General features: G+C 34.9%; 2 protein-coding genes and 1 non-coding gene across 4 annotated transcripts; all 3 read right to left on the reverse strand.

Annotated features, from left to right (window-relative positions):
- On the reverse strand, positions 1-23,822 carry sprt (PDZ domain-containing protein sprite). Of its 2 annotated transcripts, XM_069113756.1 has the most exons (11): positions 23,478-23,822; positions 12,832-12,972; positions 11,677-11,770; positions 9,393-9,473; positions 4,505-4,668; positions 3,894-4,079; positions 3,352-3,507; positions 2,986-3,138; positions 1,530-1,791; positions 842-1,249; positions 1-665 (listed from the first exon to the last, which is right to left on the reverse strand). In XM_069113756.1, the coding sequence occupies exons 2-11, from the start codon at positions 12,909-12,911 to the stop codon at positions 270-272; spliced, it is 1,980 nt and encodes a 659-aa protein (XP_068969857.1). In that variant the 5' UTR covers positions 12,912-12,972; positions 23,478-23,822; the 3' UTR covers positions 1-269. The 2 variants fall into 2 exon arrangements, with proteins under 2 accessions (XP_068969857.1, XP_068969858.1); XM_069113757.1 differs by lacking the exons at positions 11,677-11,770; positions 12,832-12,972; positions 23,478-23,822 and adding an exon at positions 4,823-5,036 and having other exon boundaries at positions 9,393-9,477.
- Positions 13,257-13,329, reverse strand: TRNAV-UAC (transfer RNA valine (anticodon UAC)). The gene has a single exon. It is a non-coding gene; the product is annotated as a tRNA-Val (tRNA).
- On the reverse strand, positions 20,237-21,430 carry LOC138179777 (meiosis-specific nuclear structural protein 1-like). Its single transcript, XM_069112916.1, has one exon. It carries the CDS (start codon positions 21,428-21,430, stop codon positions 20,237-20,239), a length of 1,194 nt encoding a protein of 397 aa, XP_068969017.1.
- Positions 23,823-24,994: the final 1,172 nt, after the last annotated feature.

The raw sequence follows: 24,994 nt of genomic DNA on the forward strand, positions 1-24,994 counted from the left end.
CAGAACAATTCAGTCTTCTTAAAATACAGGTAAAAAGCATAAAAATATCATTTCGTATTTACAAATGCATCGTATAAAAATCTTCATAAGTTCCCCAGTTTTTTTCTATAATAACAGAGATCTTAAAAGATTCGTTGTTAATACTACTCGAATATTCATGTTACACTGAACAGATAATACATAAAAATATGTATAATATGCAGTGTACGTCGATATTTGAAATATCATTCATATCATAATGGTTCTTTCCTCCCTTACATTTTTTTTGTTTAACACCATTTTTCCATAGTGACAGGTGCTAAATGAGGTCGTGGCTTAGGGGAAGGCCATCGTAACGCACTTTGACAAGACTCTGCTCTGGAAGGTGTCCTCGGCGGAGGTTGAGGTGGATTGGAATGCGATTCTTGCATTTGGTTATTTGTTTCTCCATTTGTTTCCGCCCGAATGCCTTTCTCCGGTGGATCACCTTTATGACTTCTCTTCATCGGTTTTTTAGCTATTTCATGGTGTGCAGATGGTGGTGCACTTTCTACGGATTGAAGACTAGCTGCTCGATGTAGAGACAATCGAAGTGGCTTTTTCGGTGGTGCTGGGCGAGATTTCGATTCTTGGGAGCTATAGACTACTGATATATCCGAGTTTTCTGACGCTCGCGACTGAGTTTCCTGAAATGAAAAAAAATCCTAAGCTATAGAAATCTTAATTCTAATTTCACGAATAACTAATCACTGGTCTACCAGACTTTCGTTTCTTTCAAATAATCATTGTAATATGTTTGCGAAAGAAAATTTTATCCATCCGTTTAGTTACTTCAATCATAATTTAAAATTTAACAAAATACCTGTAATCGATAATAGGTTGGTTCGGAATCGAAGTCTAACGGTTGTACTTGAGATGAATTTTTACGATTCTTAGATAAATGTTCCAAAGCTGATTCAACGCGCGGTGGTCTTCTACGTTGTAGTTGCGATTGTATCTGCGTTTGTTTGCAATCCAAGCTTGCAGTTGACCTGGTTAATGGAAATCCTTGATGTTTTTGTTTACTTCGTGATTTGTGATGACCATTGAAAATGCTAGCCGATGACGAGTCGAATTCGTTCGAGATTTTTACGTCTAGCGAACGTTTTGAATGGTCATTGTGCCTGCTTCTTACTGTTGGTAAACTCTGCCGTAATTCCATCGAATTCCGTACATTAAGGCCAGGAAGATTTGCAACTAACGCAGTTACCTGTGGTCCTTTTTGAAAAACCTAAAAAAAAAGTAATAAAGATTAAATTCTAGTTGTTGCAAAATGTCGAAATAAATTGGATGCTTTTGAATTTACAAACATTTTTTACTGTTCTAAAAGAATATTCAAATAGTTTGTGAGCTACTGTACAGTTGTTTTCATTTAAATGCCGCACCCTGTATAATAGGATTGTGAAGAAATGATAAAGACCTATGGACTAACGTACAGAATAATGTATTATATTTTTTTGTACAATGCTTTCAACTAAGAAGAATAATGTATTTGTCGTCCTCTCGTATACCTGAACTTGTTCTTGACGAGTCGGTGGAGGGTCTGCAGGAACCTCGGCTCTACTTGGTGCGAGAAGATCCCTGACTTGTTCCTCGAGATATCCGATCCTGTGAGTCAGCCTAAGGTTATCAGATCGAAGAGTGCGGAGTGCTGCCAGGGATTCGCCTTTCCGAAGGACCACGATTTGCGCTGCATCGGGTGCAACGGCCAACAGCCTTGCTAAATCGCTTCTGCCTGCTCCCACCACAAGTTTTCCATTCACTTCCAAGATTCTGCAGACAATGTTGACCGATAAGTACGAGTTTCATGACCGTGATTACGCTTAATTAGGTGAAATTTTTCAGTTTTCGAAGCAAGGGCTGACTTATTCTACTGAGACTTGGCGGAAAGAGTAATTTATTCTCTTTGAAAATTTATATAATTTCTATATAATTATATAATTCTAATCAAGAACAAAGTAAAGCAAAGCAAATCATTCATGAAAGGTATTAAACTTAAAACAATTTTGATCATTTATACTATTTTCTACTATACATTTAAATAAGTATAAAAGGCTGAATGTAAAATACAGCGGTGTGAGTTGTAACAAATGCTGCTAAAAAATCTACATGAAAATGGGAGGGAGGATAAAGGATAGGGTCATGTGAAGCCGCAGGTGCAATTAGCGAGGGCACTCGGCGAACTTCCGGTGCTGCTTCACGCTACAGTGACCTGTTGGGAACCAAATGCCAAGATTGCACTATTGTTCGACAATGATAGCTGGGTTACATAGTGTGAGCAGTCGGTGTTATGTGTTATATTTATATGTATTGATGTGCTTCCTTTTTAATAGTCTTCACCTTTCTTCCTATTCCTTATTTTTTATTTACTTTCTTCGTTGTCTATCTTCTTTCTCATTATTCTTTGATCACAAATCGTAATTTCATTGCCCCAGTTTTGCTTGCTTTCTCTTGGAGAAATGTTACAATTTATTACGAACGACAGGTGTTCTGTCATGAACATTATAAATGAAATCAAATGATCTATTCTTTACGATCTTTCCATTCAGCGAGAAGAAATAATCGTTTTTCCTTTTACGTGCTAATTGCTAGGCGTAGAAAACATACTTTATGACCGTGTTCACCGCCGGTCGTCAGTATGCGAATTAAAGATAAAGGGGAAAGAATCCTGTTTACAATAATATACCGTTATACAGATAATGAGTCACTTTGTGACTTTTTATTGGATTACTTATTAAATTGCTTTTAAAAACTTCACCATGACTGCGCATAATATGCGAAAATATATAAAATATTCCAAATACGATACTAGTTATATAATATCTAATAAATGAAACAAATCCCTAGCTAGAGTCTACCTGTTTAGTTGTGTTCATAAACATAGATATCCGCAATTTAGTAATCATTTATGTTTAAGTGTATAGTATAGTTATTGAATAAAATGTGGAATATTGTACTGTACGAAACCTGTCTCCCTTGCATAATCCAGAATCTTCAACTGCCCAATCGACATACAAGCCAGGTGTGTCTTCCCTTGGTCCAGCACCAAAACGGGGACTTTTTGGATCTGCGCTAACTTCCACTGCATGGATCGTAACTTGCGTAGAACCAGAGATACAACTATAAATCAAATATTAAAGATACTTTATTCTATCGCATTTCATAATCATTATGGCCTAAAATTTCGTTAAGGTAATAAAGTCAATGATAATATTTAAGATACGATTAAATATATTTTACCTAGTTATAACATATATCGTACAAATTCGATATAATGTCTTTATCTTTATCGAGTTGTCATTTTTAAAGTATTTATTGCTTTAAGACAGATACCTAAATATTGTATCATTTTTCTGTTTCTCCTGGGTCTCTGCCAATTCCAAAGCAGCCTGTAAAGCTCTGCTTTCTTCGCGAAGAGTTAAAAGCTCGAGTTCTTCGCGTCCAAGTCTGTATTCTAATTCAGCTTGTTGAATTCGAACATCGATATTACTGGAATAAAAATGATTAATTAAATTACATTTTTTACTAGTTAATTACAATCAAATATAATAAACAGTATAATTGTTCGCAAGATATACAAATTGCATATAAAATAAACGAGAAGAATATATAAATAAAGAAAAAAAATTTTTTTTATACGGGCAACTGAACCCAAGCCTTCTGAATGAAAGCCAGGTGCCCTAGCCACTAGACCATGTAGGGTTTTATATACAATACGGTCACTTCACAATTTATTTCCCATTTTTATTTACTCTATTATTCCAATATAAATTTTGTTTCAATTTAATCTTTCAATAATTGACACACTTATAAATATATTTATTTAGCGTAATCGATAATTGACAACACAGGAATCATACAAATGTTCTACTTACTCTGTAATATCTAGTCGTTCGAGCGCTAATTTCAAATTTTTTATCGCTAGCCGCTTATTATCCGCATCGCGTCGCAGCCTTTGAAGTCGTTCTTCGGCTGCTTTTCTGTCAGCCTCGGTTAGAGGTGGAGCACCATTACGTAAAGCTAATCTGTTGCTCAGTGTGTTGCACAGTTGCCCTTTCAGTCTGTAAAACCAAATTAAAACTTAACCCTAGAAACGAAACCGAAATATTTGAAATGTTATTTGATATTTTCCATAGATTTATTTATGGTGAAGAGAACACAGTCACTGAATCGTTAAGATTTATTTAAAAAGCTGACGATTGCACAAAAAATGAAAGAATATCGTAAGCGTAGCAGTCGCAAATTCCTTGCAGCCTGCCAGCGCACGATTCAGTACGCGGCGGGCTTAATTTATTGCACCCTCAAGTGTCTTTGCTTTCTCTTGTTCGGACGGAGGGTGACGAAAGCCAGCCGATCGCTTTAAGCGATCGAAACCTTACGTTTTCTTACAAATGATATAAAAAATCAGAAAGCTACAGCAAGAAGCGATTATTCGAAAACATTTGTTCGGTACTATACTATTATATATTCATGAAACGTTTCTTACGTTTGAATGATATTTTCCTTGTCGCGTAATGCAATTCGAAGAGCGTCTAGCTCCTTATAATGATCTCTATTTCGATGACCAGCTGGCGATATTACTCCACCGGAAATACTTCCACCTTTCTTTCTTCTTGGCGTAGTTGACAAAGATACTTCGATACTGGCCATCTGAGGACAAACAGATATTCTTAATTACAATCGTGATATCGTATTTTACACGCACATATAAACAGTTACAAATTTCCAAAAAGAAACCGAGTCTTGTCAAATCTTTCGATCTTCCAAATAATAATTCATTCTAATAGTCGGAAGCTAAACTCACAATATGGTAGAATCAATATTTCTTTAGCCTAAGGATGTGATTTGAACGTGGTTGAAACTCGGAGTGTAAAACAGCGACGGTGTAAATATAAATTTATCGCTCTAGTAAATCTATGATTTGTGACGATAGTCGGAACGGGATGTCTCGATCTTAATGGAGTTCCACGTCGGTACTGTACGCCGATGGTCCTTGAGAAAGCAGCACTTGGTCTCTCCTGCTGGCATACAACACGGAGAAGGTCAATGCCGGCCTTGACTGCGCAGCAACCAGAAAGAAGGATGCGATACGAGACCTTGCACGCCCAGTGTGTCCCACACGAGACCACCAACTAGATTTGCTTGCAGAAAATATTCAACTAACCGGATATCCTCCGTAGCCATTGCCAAACATTCCTTGCGCTCTGCTTGTATTTTCACCTCTTATCAAAGCATTGAAATTTGTTAAATTAATTGTGATACTTAATATGTCATATTTAGCTCGTGTCGTTTTTACTTTTAGATATAAAGCACCGCAAGATTATTATAGAATTCCGTTTGCGTAATGAAGTTACTGAATAAGTTAATTTAGACTCTGTTAAGTCTTGGCGCATTTATTTTCATCCACAGGTAAGATAAACGGTTTCTAACCGTCACCTTTCGCTTCGCACGTTCTTCGTTCGCTTGGGCCTTTTTCGCGCCGACTACTCGACGTCCGCTCATGAGATTATCTCCAACTAAGATTTACGGCATAAAGATTCACGGTTATAGGATAAAACTTTCCTATGCGATCCTATTTCGTTTCAAGTCGGAAGATTATACGTCAATGCCTTAAGAAGAAAAACGTAAAATAATTCTAACGTAGTGAAAAGTAGTAAACGTAGCGTCTAGTGTTCGTATTTGTACATTTGTTCGGTTTTAAAAAATCATAAATGCGATTTATAGTTACAAACTTTTAAGAAAGTTAGTGGAAATAAGATTATTAAGTAAGTACAAACAGTTTTGATAACTAGAATGCTATTGCTCTGATTCGTAGTGTTACACTGTTTCTAAGAATGGTATTATTTCAAGACCGGAAATTATTTTCTTGGAAAGGGAACTGTAGACGGCTGATTATACATAAAACTACTGTTACGAAACTTCTACCTTTATGTCCAGTATTCCTATCTTAGAGAATTATACTTTAAGAATTCCCTTTGTTTTAAAGTTTTAACGTGCGCAGTGTTACAATATTATTTTAATAAATAATCAATTATTTCAAATGTTTTATTCAAATAATGCCTGAATCTGCGTAAGGATACGAAAATATTATTATTATCGTTTTGCAATTGGTTCGTTTTTTTTTAGTCTTTGGTGAAGGTTAACAGAATCAAACAAAGCAACTACGCACGTTGTATTGTATGTGGTGGACAACAAAAGGTAATCCGAGTTCAAGGCTTTGGGTGCAAGCCGTGAAGTACTTGCTTTCCATAAACATGATATTCCAATGATGTCATAGTGTCAAACAGTCGATACCGATGAAATAAATTAACGAACTTGTACGTATGTACTATTTCTTTCCTTTTATATCTGACTCTATGAATTACTGAACGTATGATCTTATATATCGCGAATATGTCCTTATCTACTATTTCTTCATTTTACAAGATACGTTGAAATATCTAAAATTCCGTGTGTTTTTCATCTTTTTAAACAAAGTTATACAGACAAAGTTAGGAAATAATAACTAAATATTTTCAATTGGATAAAGAAAAACAATAATGGCACGAAACTTTTTCCAAAATTCCAAACGATAGATGAGACGTTTTAACTGAGAGGGAAAGTATACTACGCGGTGACTCATAACGTAACAAAATAGTGCCACATAACATTTTTGAAATAATGAGGTAATAGAGACACGCAGCGAGGAGTTGTATCAAATCTAACACTTTCTTCTCCCCCGTTGAGAAGTAAAAGTGGGAACGGATGGACGATGATCTCAGTACGAACATTCCGTGAATTTTTTTCCCGTGTGGAAGCGCGCTGTACACGTTACATTGCAGGAGGATGATAGCGGTGTGCACGGAGGAAGCGGAAATTTATTGCGGAATTTGCATGGGGAAGATCCGCATTTCCGAGATAATCCTGCCACCCTCTTCTGCAACTGTACGATACAATAGTTGCGTCCAGGGAATAGCGCGCGTGTTCGCCTTTACTTTATCTTTTCCATGTGTTCTGATAGTATCAACAAATTCCCTGAAATATATCGCAAACAATAAAATTCCTGACATAATTCTGAAATCATACGAATCACTTCGTATAATTCCAGTTTTGTACAGTGTAGGATTTTTTAATTATATATATCATATATAATACTGAATATTCTTTTAATTATAACAAATGACAACATAGAGATAAAATTTAATAGATCGAATAAAATTTATTTACAGAGATCATCACGTATCTGTTATAACGATAAATATTATATGTGTCTATTTCTACTTTGATCAAAATATTGTAAAGTTTTCTTGCGCTTACTGCTACTTCCATTGTTTCGAATGAAGTTAAATTATTATCTCTGAAAGCAGTTGTTCGAGCGCGAAATTTGTGAAGGGCAATGTTTTCAACGTTTTAAGAAGACGAAATCTTGCTTGGCGCATTGCTGTTCAGACAGTAAAGGGCACTGACTCCAGGATCTGCAATCTGGCTGACTAGATCTGTCTGAGTCTTTCAACCCAAGGACGTACTAAAGCCTACCTTTGACCAGTAGATTAGTACATTTACAAATAAACTATATTTAGCGGTAAATTGAAACAATGAAATAGTATTTTAGTTTATTTTCTGTCATTCTCATGAAAATAAATGTTGCTCGTCATTTTGTATTTTTATAATAATCTTTAATCTATAGCGAGCTACAAATTTAGCAGTAAACTATAAAGACTTGGTATATGTATTACTTTTTAGAATTTTATTGTTACTATTACCAACTTTAAAAACTTTCATTGTTATTTATGGATTTATAAATTACATAAAAATATTTACTTCACTGTCCTCGAGTCACTGATTTCTTTTACGAAAGGATATTCCTCGCAAACTTTGAGCTTTGTATAGAAAGTTCCAAAAATTGTTACGAAGCAATGCGAAAATCTTCTTTCCATCGATAAAGATCATTATGTATCTGAAAAACGTTTTTGGCTCGTGGTAAGAAGATATCCTATCGACGTCGATGCAACCTTTTCAAGTCGACGTTCTTCTTCATTATTCATATCGAGCCCCCTGTGCACAGCACGCTCCTTCTGTTTTCTCTTTCTTTTACTCTTTCGTCCATTCTTTCTTTTGCTTTTGCTTTTTTCCTCTGAGATGGCAAAACATGACTTCGCGCTGGTCTGTTCGGGCGTAAACATCGGAATGGATTTTTGTAGCATGCTCGAAGAAGTCAACGAATCTGACAACGTACATTAATCGCGTCTTAAGAAAGTTAAGAAAATATGCTTGCTAACGCCGAAGGGTGAGATAAAAGATCACAGTTGTTTCGTGTATGATGACGGATGGATACATGATTTTTCCTTCTAACAGATACATCTTAGTAAATCAAAATTAAAGAGGCAGTTGTAGTATGTAACATATTTATTTCTATATTCCTATATCGTAGGAAAACAAAAGATATAAATTTAATCAAAAGTAACGTGTACGTTTTACTAAAATGTATTTTAGAAGTTTTAAGAAAATCATCTTTTCACTGCTCTGACTCTTTCTTAATTTTCTGTTAAATTATTATACGCACGAGAGATTAAAGATAGAAGAGTTTAATAATGGAACAAAACCCTACGATTTTATCGACATAAGTGGAATTAAAAAAAAGAATTTTTGAGGATGCTGCGCTATTGGGTATCTGTGTGCTGACTCGGGGCAGTTTTAATGGCACCCGCGCGCACACGGTCCCTCAGTCCGAAACTCGAGTGAAGGGCCCTGAACGAAACACAGTTTGGTCCATGCATCTGCATATAAATCACTGGTTGGACAGCCTTAAAAAGCTGGGGGCTATTGCGGACCCGCCAATAACCGCGAAACATCGCCTTCGGTTTCTTCCGACGGGATGTTACGGTTAAAAACGACTTCCATATACCTACCTTTTTGCGCGAGCCTTTCAAAAAGAAAAAAAAAATGTAGAAAAGAATGATCCTGGGCGTAGTAAGAATTTCATATTCTAGAATAGCGAAACAAAATTTTTTAAGTAACATGGACTCTGCTGCGTAATTGAAGTAGTATTATTAGTAAAATTTTACAAGTTACAAGTTACAGCATCAATAAATTTCTTTACATAAAGAAGTAAGTAAAATTTTAAAATTATGAAAAAAAATCTATAATCTATAACTTGTAATTTGTAAATTCACTAATGTATTATTAGTTGGTAAATTATTGTGCAATGGGGTCATTGTAGATGCAATTTCTTCCTATGATTTTGTTCCTCGTACTTTGAAGGTTTCTATTTTGTGCATTCGCTGTGTATTATTATCAACAAAATTATAAAATATGAACTATGTATGTAATTTTAGTTTAAAAAGTTTATTTTCACTTTATATACTAAACGATATAAATCTTTTTCATTTTATTACCTTTGCTTCCAAGGTTTCTAATTGCGCCATTCTTGGTTCCAGATATTGCTGCTGCGTTCCACTTCCTGTATGTAGAGCAGTCTGAAATGAAAAAAGTTAGATTTATATCAGCAATATGAATTCAGATTTTTTCAGTTTATGTATTTACAGTTTAGATAAAATGAGACTTTTAAATATGTATGTGGGTCGTAAACTTTATCACACGTATAGATTGCACTTCGTTTGCAAATATTCAGAGTTGTAAAAAACCAAATGTCAGTTTTGTGGAATCATTTCTTGACCACATATTTCACGTCACACGCTGGGTTCGTGGTTTTCCTGTTACGATCAACGTCCTTCGTGAGTCTTCGCAGTAAGATAATACTCGTGATGCTTGGAAGATTTTTTACAGGTGATGAGATCTCAACACTGAGAATAATCGCGTGCGTACGATCGTAATAAAATAATTACTTTTTCGATAATGTCTTCCCAAAAAGCTTCCCCTTGTATGATTATGAAAAAAAAAATACAATATCCTTCGGAAGTTCACAAATTATTATTGCTAAAACTCTATAACATATTTATATAATATTTTTAATTGATTATGCTCCCCTCATATAAATTGTTACAAATCATGTTAATTACTGCCTATGGGAACTGCAAAGTAAAAAGTCGCGATTTTCTGTTAATCATTTTGAAAACTTCACTTATTGTATTTATAACGTTGATATACATGTGCACTACGTAAGTTATGTCGGCTTGAATAAACGTTGTACAATAGAAAGTTATGAAAGCGTGGTTAATGCGTATTCAATGTCGAGAAGAGGAACGAAGCGGTTCTAAATACAACTTTAGAAAGATGCGTGTCTGCTGTTCTAGTTGCTTCAGGCAAATGGCGTGTGACTGCAACCCAAGCCGAGAAATTACGCGAAAGGCCCGATTGTAGGGCTCGTGAGAATTACGATTTCTTGACTTGCTCAAGGATTCTCACGACTATACGCGTATCAGGCGTGTGAGGGAGACACTTCACATATGTATATGTACGCATGATGATCGTATAATGCGCGAGTACATCGACCCTCTTAAAGCGTTCAAGCCCAGACCGATTGTGAAGCTTTATTACGAAATCCGTTTGACTCGACGATCCATCTCAATACGATGACCAATGTATAAACGAGATCCATCACATTAATGGGACATTTTTCATTCTATTATTAGAAATGGGTTGGGGTTAGGTTGAATTTACATTGCTTGGGATGCTCCTAGTGGGTCTACTTATGGAAATTAGCTCCGTCTTGATACATATTATCAATCTTATATATATATATTTGTTTATATTGGAAATTATATAAGCGAATAATGTTTCAGATATTTCGGATAATCGTCAGTAATAGACAACAATTACCGATTACCGATATCGCGCGCATCGATGTAATCTTTCCATACACGCGACTAATAAAAGCCAAGCTTCTGTGAAATTAATTCAATCGTTGCATTAATTCATTTTTCGCTTCCATGAAACTTCTAAAACCTGGTTTATTCTCGCTGATTTATCTAAATCGTTGATATGAAATGAGCCATAGTTGATTCTCTGGCAATATAGCTGTATCTTATCATAATTGCGGCCGTCTCCCTCAAAGCACAATTGATTTGTCATTCGATATAATGCAAATGGATTATGTATTTGACGACTCTTCGAATCATAAATGCAGCAGATAGAACAGAAAGCGTTATCGATGCTCGCAGTATCTTACGTATCCCCCGAGGTATCGACGAACAAAGAATGTCAAGTTATAACTGGCGAAGGCCAGTGCTTTGTGACGTCGGGATAGTGCACTACGATACTTCCTACTGGCGGATCGTGCTGCTTCAACATAGTTAATTGAAGCAATTAAAAGCAGCCTTAGTTCGCCACGGGTCGTCTTCGCGTTCGTTAATCATCGAAGATCGTGGGTGTGCTCGGGAAGAAGGAGTATCATGAGTCGAGAAACATATAATCATTGCCAGGGATGGAAGCTTCTACCAGTCTCGTAGACCCGGAAGGCGACATACGAGAGATACTAGATACGCCAATTCCTAATCTAGGATTAGCTGGCAACTACCCATGAGGAACAATTTATTTCTGGATATTCTTATCCGACGAGTTAATCGAATGTTTCTTTCGTATTTCTATTATTGTCGATCTAAAATTGCGAGATAGTTAGAATAAAACCTTGTCAGATTAATTTCATATTCCCATCTTGTTTCTTACCTGTTTGTAAAGAAGACATAATAGTAATTAGTTTACAGACGTTACTAAACTTACCAGAGAAACTGATCGTTGTTGAAGCTTGAGTCCCAGATCTTCTTTTCCGTCACCACAGTCGGTTGTATAAAGTAACACACTTTTTTTCGATCCCCTGAAATCAAAGCTGTTTAATGCGCTGTGTATATATAACGATTAAAACGATTGCTGCTTTTCTCCCTGTTCAATTGGACGTGTCGTAATTGCATGCTAGAAGATAATTTATCCAATTACGATATAAACGATTTGTTTGCTTAGCCTTCAGACGTTTCGTCGTGTTTAACTACTTCCTTTCGACATATTCGCGAAGTAATAATTGTGTAATAATTCCAAAGCCCTCGTTTTAAATAAATCTTTGTTATATTCTACGCATTTGAACGTTTCATCTCGGTGTTAAAGTTTAATTCTAAAATTTAAAAAATGTTGGTACACTTTATTTTTATTTTTCTTCATATACATATAATTCTAATTGTCTTTGATACTTAAAATTCCTCGAAAATTCTTTGTTTGAAACAGATTGAGAGACCTTTCATTCTCTCAATTTTAATCATAAAATAAACAAAGCTCCTACAACTTATAGAAATTTTACAAAAATTATAACCATTTTGAGAAACAAAACTTAGAAACTAGTTCAATTGTACAGGAGCCTACTTTTTCAAAAATTGTTAACGATTATTAACGTATAAACTTTTAAATCGAAATCTAACATTTTTATCTAGCTAGATCAAACCTCGTGTTTGCGTAATTATACGGAAAAGCGATTAAAATGTTACGTGAAGTAATCTCGAAGTTTTTCAAACATGTTAACAGAGCATTGCATATTTGTTGAATAACCTGGTGGAGTAACCAGCCCATGAAGGTTCATTGTCGTTGTTACATATACGAAATGTATTATTTATTCGAAGCAGCAATTAACAGCGATAAAACTAGTAGAGATCACATTTAAGAATATATTTGAAAGCATGCTAAGTTGCGAAGAAAATTGACGAATAATGAACTAAAAATTAATCGGCTGCCCCTTGACTGGGATGAGAAAAGTGTTCCAGATTTCTACTCTTCAATTATGAACGATAAATCAATGTACGGTATATAGTCGACGCCCTTCTTGTCGCGAGCAATTAAACGCGAACCCGTAATATAATACGGTAGTATAGGCTGCGTTTATGATAATCACACCTGAGTGCCTTCCCATTCCGGTTGAATAGCTGATGTTCAGCGAGCACGGGCGAATCGATGTAGCACCGGCTCTCGTTCATAGCGACAACAGCAATAACAGCAACATTTCAACCTACGTTAATTTGTTCGCTGCATTGACATCTGAAATAATAAAATAAAATCTGGTTATTTTTATATTTTGTATTTTTGTATTATTTTATATTATTTATTTTTATAGTATTTTTATATTTTTTATTTTTATAGCATTTTTGTTTTTGTTTCTCTTTCTTATTTCACAATCTCTGTTAATACAACTTTTAAAGTATGCATTACTCGCTTATTCTTTTTTCAATTAGAATTATCTACTTGTAAAATTATCAAAAAGTATGTTTGGAACATGATATACATATACACAGATTGCGTACGCATGAAAAAGGAAAAAAGAATGGTTCCGACCGGAATCGAACCGGCGATCTTCTGCGTGTAAAGCAGACGTGATAACCACTACACCACGGAACCTTGATGTAGGGTCCGATCTTATATTAAAAGTCACAAATATTACTATTTTTATATTTTTATGAGTATTAATTAGAGGAATAGAACTTAGATTGAAATTTATTTCATCTGCTTTTACATATTATAAATGCATAACAATTTTTAGTTTATCATAATCTCATATATCGCGATTCAAAGCATCGATAATTAAGCGTGTAAAGCGTAGTAAAGCGTGTTTGAATGGCTTTAGCCGTTATTCGGAAAGAAACGGTGATAGATGATAGATGATAGATTGTAATACCAGAGCTATAGTTCGCTTACAATTAAAAGTAATTGGAATCGATCGTCGGTTTGCGTTTACAGAGAGGCGCCAGGGCGGTTTCAGTGAGTAAACCCACGCGTCACAATCGACCAAGAAACGTTATGAGTAATATTCGTAAATGCATTAAGTAACCTTCCATAATGGTCGGTTGATCTGCATATGTTATGCACGAGAAAGTTCATTCCTTCGCCCACTGCGACAACTACCAACAATGCACATATATCCGAAGAGGTCTAGACGAAGCCAGGAGAGTGTGAGTGTCTATATAAATCGCTAAGATGGTAGACGTCGCATAATTAGATATCCGATGTAGTACATGAATGCAAATAGTGTTTCGTGAGTGCAATGTGATTCATGTTTAGGAAACAGTGTAAAACAAAAATAATTAATCATACTTCGCGTCACGATTGTGTTTATAGATACCGTGTATTATTAGGTAGCTGAGAAAGTTTCGCCAGTTTTACACAATAAGAATATAACAATTTATATCTATATCCCGATTAATTAATATCACTCACAAAGATTTTTTGATTTTCAGAATGTACGAGGTCATCAATAAAATTTTATACTATTATGATGTGCTACAGATGTTATACATTGCAGTTTCAAGAGCGTATAACCGTTTAACCGTCAGTTCTATTTTGACCTCTATAGAAGTTAGGAAGTAGAATATTTACGAGGACATGCATGGCTTGGTACACGATACAGTGTCCCGGAGAATGATGGGGAACGTGAGTTATATGCGAGGAAAGGCTATGACGATACCGTGACGAGCACAGCTGGTTGTCAGGTGTGCACTGGGATTCTATTGATTCCATCACAAATGAGGTATAAACGCCTGTTACCATTTCGAATGCTTTCACTTTATGTATTCGTATGTATCTGTTCATTTACAACATATGGCATGTATGTCTTTATCATTATGTAGAAAATGGAATATAAAGAGTACATTTTTATAACCTTCTAATCACATAATAAGCTATGTAGATTTCATTCTTCAAAAATATGTATTTACATAAACCTTCATAGTGTAGTAATAATAGCCATTAGCAGAGAGTTTGGGTAAATATACTGAACAGCATAAAACTGCGTGTTTTAATGCAAGCAACTTTTTTAATATCACTTGCGAAACGTGTGGGCGAGCGTTATCATGCAAACTTCATCTTACGTGTCATTCTCGCATGTCATTCTGCTATCAAACCGGCGATATGTATAACAGTAGCTTATGGTATTACAAAGCCATCTTCTGTAAAAGCGGACGGAATAAGCGACCGAATAACTATGTAGCTTATAGTAGCAGTTCTTGGTATTCTGTAGCTTCGACACAATGGGACACAATAAGATTGTAACGTTACGATGGATGAGCCCTGTCACCATATTATTTGTCACCATGCGATTGAATAGATAACAAGATACACGATATACAACGAGGCACGAGTGAACAGAGTGTAATTCTTTCTGAATCGTTATATGGCACGAAAACTAATTTCTTCGTATAAAAGCATTTCCCTTTTACATATGTCGATGAAAATATTTTATCTCTCGTGAAAGTTGAAATCTTCGAAAGAATATTAAATATCGAAACAAAAACTATTTATTCGGTTAATTAAAAAGTCTTATGAATTTATACCAACGAATTTTATCCCGTTATGGCTGCGTGAGAAAATTTATTAATAGTAGTCACCTATATCTTCTAATTTGTAACGTTATTAGTATTAATCAATCGTGCAAGAGGGTCGAGGTGTTCAAATACTTATGGCCAACAGTGTACGTTGATTACTCTATATTTAAAAAATTGCAATTACCGATTATATCTAAAGAGTTTTGTTTGTCCCCTTTTCAAGTACTTTTAGAGCCCTTTTCAGAGAGGGAGGAAGACGGTCCCTATAGTGAGCGGTAGGCGAAGTTTGGCAACGGTGTGGAACTTCCTCCAGGTCTGACTCTTCGGTCATCGAACCGTTACAACCAAACTTACTCTTTGGAAAGTCCTCATTTACGACATATCCTTAAGTCACCGAGGACGAGCCACGAATTTCTAAAAACTACCTAAGCCATACTAATTGCCTTTGCCGAGATGGAGTGTTGATATATGTAAGCAATAAAAAGAAATCCTTGACCTCAAAAATCGTAATCGTTTCATAAATCATGCCATGAGCATACCTGACGATTAATTTCTTCGTTCTGGCTTGTTTCCTGGTTGAAAGTTCAATGTTTAAACTGAAGTTGTTAATTGTTTGTAATTTAGAACCTGTTTCTTTCTTCAAACTCTTTTATAATTTATTTAATAAATTCCAGTTGGCAAATTAAATAATCGACTTGTAATTGTTTGCTATGTAACTGGATTTACAAATTAGAGAAGACAAACAATTTATTTAGTAGTTTTATTTAAAAATTGGTAAGAAAGGAATCCATAATGAAAGTGTTTTCTCTAAGATTTAAATATTTGCACTTGTTTGTATACTTTAAATTCCATCTTTATGAATCGTCTATCTCGTTGTGATTCTTCTATTATTTTAAATAATAACTAAAAATAGTAGCCGTGTTAATTTTATAATACTACTTTCGCTAGTTTCGATGATTATTTAACGTATTTTACATATTTATGCACTTTATATATAAAAGATAACGTAATGACGCCTAAGGTATAATTTGTATACTGGAAGATTAAAAATCGGAAATTTATGTATAGCAGAAAATAATATATGTCTACGCAGAGACAATTGCCCCGATATGGAAGCGTGTATCTCCAACCGTTCTTATCTCAAAATACGTAAAATTTATACTATTGAAGATTATGAGTTTAAGAAGCAAGCGCAACGTCTTTTTGCTTGTTTCGCTTATCGGATTAAGTTCTCCGCTACACGGTACGTCGTACAACGTGTTGCATAGACACCCTTCAAATGGTTTCTTTCTAGTCGTCATACATATGTATATACATATATACACACTTTTCTAAATGTCACTGTCAAAGAAGTTATTGTACAAACGGAAAATAGCATGAATCATTTTCTGCTCCAACGTAATAACTTGTTACAGTACAATGTTGTATATCGCAACGTCAAGTGTGAAAATATTGATGATAAATATTGATAAATATTAATAATAAATATTGCAAATTTTCAATATTTATTTTACGATTCAACGTTCCATTCTTCCATATACAACTTGAATACAAGCGATAATTGGAGTCCTACGATTCGAAAAACGTTTCCGATTTTTCTATCGTTTTAGCCAGAGAAACAGTTACATAGTGCGAAAAAACGAAGCACTTCTGACTTCTCGCTTCTTGCATTCTGCTTCGAAGGCAATTTATTTCCGGAGAACTAAACGAAGTTACTCAGCACAAGAAAGAGCAGCGTTACAACGAGGAGTATACTCGATACAAGGCCATAAAACAGTCAATTGTTAGAAACGTGTTGAGTTTGTGGTTGTCACGCGATCGTCAATTGATAAAAGAAAGAAAAAAGGATTATTTTCTATAACAAATTACATGTTACAAAGAAGGTGGAAACATTACTCCATTACACGTATTTCTTGCACGTGTCATTCTATGCTTCATGCACGTATTTTTACTTTATTTACTGTTTAAAAAAACATTATACAATAATTTCAAAAAAGTGAAAGAATCGTTTGTACATGTATAATGGCGACTATGTAAATAGAAACATCTTGAAACATTGAAAGCATAGGACGTGGCAAGATAATAATTTTTTTATGAAAACATTAATTATACTACAAGTTTTCTAAAAATCATAACAAAGTTCATTCAACGGAAAAGTAGAGGATTAAATGTTTCTACATTCTGCATATATAAATATCACAACTTGAAACTAGTTTAAGGTGATATTTACGAACTGGTTAGGCTTCTATGCGTATATGCAGATTCGTTGGAATAATCTGAAATAGATATCTTGATATTTTTAACAAATTTCTTAAACAATTAATTTACATTATACCGTTTTGCGCGTAATTTTCTCTTCTGAATGATTATGATGTTATACGTTCCAGTGCGTAAAGACTAACCGCACTAAAGCCAGAAATATGTTTCATGAAAGTTGTTTCTTTCCCTTGCATCTCTTATTTCACTATTTGGTTAAACATATCTATTTTTAGCTCAAAACCTTTTTGTGTTTGTACTTATATTTTTAACGTTTTAAATAAACAAAGGAATATTTGCAGTCTGTAAGCTTATATAATTTAACGATGCGAAAAAAGGCGTTAACGAGATATCGACCATTGCTTTTAACGATCAAGAAACTTGATTCTTCCACTCCAAGCAAGAAGAAAACGAAGATACACGTAACGTGCAAATAAATTGAAATAACGGTGTACCATTACGAGTAAGCATCAAACAATCATTCTTTCATTTAGCATTGAAAGTGTTTCATTTCCCTTTTGTACGAAGGATAATTGAAAACTATTTCTTCTCCTTCCAAGTTTTACAAAATCTACTTATTTGCGAATTACTTTTCTTTAACACTGTCTTCAATTTATATTATTTCATGAAAAGAAATTTCCTTCGACATTTCTAAGCTTGGCAAAATTTCAAAGTCTATTCGTTTCGATAAGCCTTTGATCGAGTTTTCCAACGTCAAATCCCAATTTCAAGGAAATACACGCTCACGTTTGGTATCGATTGGGTTGCTAAACTGTGCAATCGATTGACGTTGCTATCACCTTTAAACCGGCTTGTTCTCTAGCTAGTTTAATTTAGTTGCAGTCGTGTTTAAGATTTATCGGGTGCATTAATCGGAAGACGGAGAACGTAACAGTCTACGTTTGATGATCGGCTTCTGTCGTTACTTAAATGGTTGCATTCCGCTAGTTATGCATCGAATACGAAGCGACGTTAATCTTGTTAATCAAATCAGAAATCTTCTAAATAATTCTGTGCGTTTGCTTGAAACAGACGTACACTCCCTCTCCCCTTCATAATTATCAGGGATAATAATAATATTAATAGTAATAAAATTAAATGAATCAGAAAAATCATTCGTAATATTTCATAGTCCCGAATTTTTCAAATTTTAATCTGTTAACAGCGGAATTTAGTTCTAAAAATCCCTTACAGGGTGTGTAGTTAAAATCAAGCAATGACGAGTATACACGTCGAACGCAGGGCACATGCTCCTATTATAAATTTTACGACAAAGATAAAGCAGAACGAGGAAGGATTACATTTTCATTCAATAAAAAGTTGTCAATTCATTGTTGAAAAAGGTATTGTTATTAAAAACTTAAAAATTGCCAGAAAATAACAAAATTCATAAACAAGAAAAATTAAAGAAAAAAGATTTAAGAAATTCAGTTGATTCCAGTATGGTATTTTATAAAGCAAGGTACCGCACAAAGTGAAACTTCGCAAGTGGAGTACGAGTAACGTGACTCCTTACGGAATCCATTTTTTGAGCAGACGGCACATCTTCGAAGTGGAATTGCTTTTGATGGTGTAGCTGATACAAAACACAAAACAGTTTTGAGAATAACCGATATACGCATAATCAAGTAATCAAACTTTCTTTATAAAATACATAATATGTTTACTGGAAGTATAAAGGAAACATGCCACTGAATGTCATTTATATTACCTTTTACTAAAATTTTGAGTTTTTATAGTAAATGGCAATTTTTTATTTCATACGACAAGTATACACGTCAAACCCAATTAACTAGTTAAATAAGATGTAAAAGATAAAATTATAAACTATACTGAACATTATATGTCACAATGACCTCGTTTATTTCTATGTACGTATGCTAGTCATTTTTAAGCATAATACTTATAGTAGTCTTCGCGATATAGGAAAATCGTAAAGTTGGTCAGGTGTCAAAATTTACCTAGATATTTCAAGGCATCTGGATATGCGAAGTGACAGAAATCTAAGAGAGTAAGGATTTGAAATCTGGGTCAGTCAGACCACATAAAATTCTACGTGCGGCCCTGGATGTCATAGTATTAATCTACGTCGCTACTTGATGCTTGAATTTAAGATCTCTATTTGACGGTAGTTCGTACAACTATAAATTTCAGCTAGCAAATCTTGCTTATGTAGCAACATATGTAGTGATCTTACAATAGCTTAACTTAATAGATTCATAAACGACGCTTCTCAAGTCCGCATAACGCGATCTTTTTTCTGTGACAATATGTAGGTACTTATGTGCTCTCTTCATCTTTTCTTTTAAAGAACAGAACACTCCATTCTTTGTTATCCTGTTGCATAATAAATTCACACTCGTCATTTTTATAGATTTGGCAAGATTTAATTTTCTAATGTTAATTTAATAATTTACATGAATCAAATACTTGCAGATATAGTGCTACATTCAACGTAACTAAGTATCTGGCTTTTTCTGGATTTCTCAGGCAAACTCTCACAAAGGAAGTGAAACATTTTAATAATTAGCAACACCTGTCGACAGGTGCCGGGATGTAGATTTGTTCTATCTTCTATTAAATATTCGAGAACTTTTAAACTGTAGAACTAAGTTCTTCTGACAATAATATCATTTATCTTATGGACGATTGTCGATTTGTGTGAATCATTATTAATTAATTGACAATTAAGGATTAGTTAGCTAAAGGTTATGAGTTAAAAACTCGTTAAATTATGTGAATTGTTTGATAATCTTTTGCTCCTCTTCAGAAAGAGCGCTTTTATTAATAAAGTCACCAACATTCGACGCGTGCTTTTCCAACAATCGTTTTCTATCTTCTTTAATACGTTCTAGATTGGCTTCTTCGCGCCTCTTTTCTTCTTTAGCAGTTTCCTGCGTATTGAAAATCTCTTCTTCTCGAATCTTACGTCGGGTTTCGATCAATCGAGCCAAATCCTCTCGATACTGTAGCTGCATTCTACGTCTAGCCGCAGCAGTCAGTCTGGCAGTTTTCTCATCCTCCATAATTTTTCTCATAATTTCTTCTGCGAATATTCTATCTTGCTCAACAAATCGTAACTTACACTGTTCTGTGAAAACAATTTGTTCTTTCAAATTAACCGCCAATTCCTCTCTCATCCTCTTCCTTTGAATATTTTCCATTTCCTCTTTCAGCAACGACTCATATTTTACATCCTCAGCTATCAATTCGTCTATCAAAATATCTCTCTCTTTTTTTCTAGTTTCTGCATTTATCAGTATGTTGGCAATCTTACTCATTGTTCGTTCCCTTCTTTTTAATTGTTCTTCGTAAAGGTTTCTCACCCTTTTAACTCTTTCATCGATTTCCTTTAAATATTTTTCGTCCTTGTAGAGTTTCTCCGCCTCAGCTGCCCTCTCCTCTTCCTCACGAATCTGCCTAATTTCCTGAAAAATTAAACGTTCTCGCCTTAAAGTCTCAGCCAGTTGGTTTTTTCTCTCAAGCGCTTTAAGTTCTTCATGCTGTTCTCTTATTCTATCCATTTCTGTTAAGACTTCTCTCTCGTGGCGAGCTTCCTCCATCATCAAACTCTTCTCTTCTTCTTTCCGTTTCATCTGAATAGTCAGTTCTTTCCTGTAATCTTCCGACTTCTCGAGGCTCTCGGATCTTTGGCGAAGATCATCCTCGAGGACCGCCTGCTGTTCCAATCGCATCAGTTCTGCGGCTTGTTGTTTCCGTACATTCTCGATGTAACGCTCCGTCTCCCTTTCTAGGATTTGCGCTTGCAGCTCCTTCGTAATGTACGCCCTTCGCAGCTCAGCTTCGAGTTCTGCGATCTCGTCATACGATTCTCGATTGCGACTACTTCGTCGTAGCTTCGCGATATAATCTCTTACTTTCGTCGTATCTTGTTGCGTCTCTTCTTTCTTTGGTCCCTTCTCCATGACTGGCTCGTCGAGCTTTCGCTGTTCAACGTTACTTTACAAGGATATGAACTGTTTGGAAATTATCCAACAAAGTATTGCCACTGTTATTTTAACAAACAAATGTGATTCAGATTTCTTTACAATTACACTTGACTAACTTTTATCATCGTACTTTAGAAAATAAAACTTTTACGAGGCTACTCATATCGATTAATCACAATTCTTCGAATTGTTTTCCCCATTGATTGAGTTGTACAGTGATTAATTAACACGTCGATCGATTTATCATTGTACAACGTACATATTACGTTGCACAGTGTGTAACAGCTAGTGAACTCTGCAACAAAAAATGATTCACGATGCGCAAATCTCAATAGTCACACGAAACATTGCATTTGCATACGATGTAACACAGTACTTGGAATAAAATTAATGGCGGATTAACGGTACATTCAATTCGCTTTTTCTTGCGGGACTTGATTACTCTTTGGGAATCTTCGCACGCCAATTTAGGTCACTCCAAATTTACTCACGCGATTCAGCTATTTCATGCCCAATCACAACGATTAATACACGCGTGAATTGTCCATATTTTCTATTAACTTTCAATAGAATATATTACACAATATTTATTATATTATTATATTATATACAACGAATAATTCTGGCTACAAAATCGATGTTTAGTGTTGCATACAAATGAATTCAATTCTATGTAACATTATCGTTTCGATACTAATGGATCGTAAGTGTAAAAACTCTGAAGATGTAAAGGAAACAAGCTTGCTATTGTTAGTGCATATTACGTACAGGGTGGGAAAAAGTACGCGTAGGATGTTTGATTGTTGCAGCTCACGTGTGCAATTAATTTCATCTTCCTTAATTTTCTATTGTTGAAACTTTTCATACTCTGATATGCTTATTTTGCAAAGCAAAGCAAAAGTACGAAAGATATAAGTATGTAAAAAATCTCCTTTGCAAGAACGTCGTATATAATAAGATTGCTTTATCTTGCTGAATATTTCCATTAATTCAATAGCTAATAATTAAAGTAAATAGGCACTTGGTATAAAGTTCTGTTAGATTTGACGCGATACGGCTAACATGGTGTATCAACAAATAGTCCGAAAACACTTTCCTGTAAGATGTTTTGATAAATCGTAATTGTATCATTACAGTTATTGTTACTAGAATCATTAGCCTTGTAAGATAGTCATTTAGAGATCAATTGCACATACGTAGATCTGATAGTATGAACAAAAAGGTTTCGAGTTTGGAAAAATAATTGCGTATACATAATCTACTTATCGTAAAGCTATTGTGAAAAGGTGTGAGATCTAACTCACACAATATCTGGTTACTGACTTTGATATATATGTTTCACAATTACGGCTTGCTTGTTCCCAGAAAACAGCTGCTCTTTCAAACTCCATGAGATGTAACTTGTCCGTGTAATTGTTCGAAACACCTATTGTTGAACGATGTCAAATCAGAAGGCTGAGATCGAATTTTGCACAATGTAATAATACTTTGAAATAAACTTTCGAAAATGGATACCGACTTATTATTAATTTTAAATTACGCATCTTTAATGGAATGTACGTACATGTATCATATATAAGACATATAGGACGTTCTTGAAAGCGTGAAAGATAACATAATCCAGAGTTACGTTACACTTGCGTCGTATTTATTTTCTACACTTGTATCTAATATTATACTAGAATGAAAATTATCTATCATTCGAATGATATTTGACAATCGATATTTGTCATAAATACATTCAATTAATTTCATACGCAAGCAATATATCTCCCATACGTATATGGAAAACAATGTTTAACTTACATACGGACAATAAGCTGCGCGACAAGAATCGATTGCAATAACAGAGAAAAGAAACTTTAAAGAAAACTGCCGATCTAGTTCAGAAGGAATTATTTATACGCAAGCTGCGTTGTTCACACGTGGTGACTGTTTACAAAACCAAATCGAATCACTTAATACGTTGTTGTACAGGCGCTTGCGCTATTCTAGGACTAGCATAAAAAGAAAATCAACATACCCTCTGATGCGCAAATTCCAAGATAATCGCTATAAATCCTATCCACGTGCACTTTGGATCGCAGAAAAATTCACAGGAAGAAACGATTTGTTCGCGACTAGTTAGACAAATTGATCAACTAACGACAAACAAAACCAACGGCGCTGGTTTCTTCTCTAATGGAAGAGAAGTTTCCTTAGTACAAAGTTTCACCGATCAAGTCGAAGGAAAATTTGGCGAAAGTTCGGAAAAGGCACGGATAGACTTTCGAAGCGGAGTGGAACGTTTCGGTATATGCGAGCGACACACAGGATTGAGACCGACTAACCGGCTTTCCGCGTCAAGGCACACGCTAGCCGAAGCTATGCTGCGCGGCCTCTTTAAACCCATCCCTCTGATAGGCTCACGCGGAACCCACCAGGTAAGTTCCTACGACCCTACCTTCGAACCTGGAGGCGCGTACGCTTGTGATTGCGTTACTTCTCGCCGTTCCAAATGAAATTTTCTACTTCGTACTAACAACGTTACGTGCACGTTTTTCATCCTCCCGAGAGAAAATTGAATGGTCGCGTTAGAACCGTTGCGAACCGATGAAATCCACCTACTCTCTCTCTTCGTGCCATTTGTCAGAGAAATGAGATTAAAAACGATTAAAATGTTCACTTTTGTGATTTACTTTCCCTGCGTGCATACAGCTTCTCACATTTCATTAACTATCTATTATTAGAGCGAAGATTTGAATGCATTTATGGACAATTTAAGTAGCGTTAAATTATTAGTCATATTTACGATCTCTTAGAGTGTTTCATCGTTAATCGTCGCATAAAAGATATCAACAATTACACGATATCCCAAGAATTAAATAAATGAAATTATTTAAATCTTTACAACTTACTTGTTATTATCTTCAACATCAGCAGAAATAATTAAGATCTTCGATTTAAGTGAGATACCATCTATATCGAATAGATACTTAGGTCTTTATTTAACAATGATTCTTATAGCTATTGAGCACAATAAAATCTGATTCTTTTCTTACACGTTTATATATTTCGGTCCAATAACGAGTGCTTCTTAACCTGACCTGAAAACCTCTACTCCAGTTCTTTCACCCACACATTTTCCCTTTCGATTCCACTCACTGACGTCGTATAAAGGATGTGAAAAGGAAATTGTGCTCTGAATTTTGTTTTAAATTAAGTTCCGGAGATAAAATACGAATTCTTCTACATGGCAGCTATGTTTCGGAAACCGAGCACAAGATTGTTTGCCGCTTATGCTAATCCTCGGTTCAATTTTCGTATAATAAAATATTCTTCTTCTTTCAATGAATATAATCTACCCTTTTTGGAGGAGAAAAGCATAAATTGTTGGAAAACTTCTGAAGTTTGAGGAGAATATAAGAGAATCGTTATTAATACGTGTGAATTCTCATTCCAATTTTATGCTAAAAGTTTCTTTAAAAAGTAATTTTATCGATTGAGACATAAAATAAAATTTACTACCTGCTGTACGAACGAATGTAGTTACAACGGGTG

Source organism: Bombus flavifrons, chromosome 5 (genome assembly GCF_040668555.2).
Source record: "Bombus flavifrons isolate JBK064 chromosome 5, iyBomFlav1_principal, whole genome shotgun sequence".
Taxonomy (NCBI): domain Eukaryota; kingdom Metazoa; phylum Arthropoda; class Insecta; order Hymenoptera; family Apidae; genus Bombus; species Bombus flavifrons.

Coding starts and splice junctions, on each gene's coding strand:
- sprt (XM_069113756.1), bottom strand. CDS start 12,911: ATGAACGAGAGCCGGTGCTACATCGATTCGCCCGTGCTCGCTGAACAT. Junction 4,080..4,504: donor AAGGAAAATATCATTCAAAC/GTAAGAAACGTT, acceptor TTGGTTTTACAG/ACTGAAAGGGCAACTGTGCA. Junction 3,508..3,893: donor GAACGACTAGATATTACAGA/GTAAGTAGAACA, acceptor TTTTTATTCCAG/TAATATCGATGTTCGAATTC.
- LOC138179777 (XM_069112916.1), bottom strand. CDS start 21,430: ATGGAGAAGGGACCAAAGAAAGAAGAGACGCAACAAGATACGACGAAA.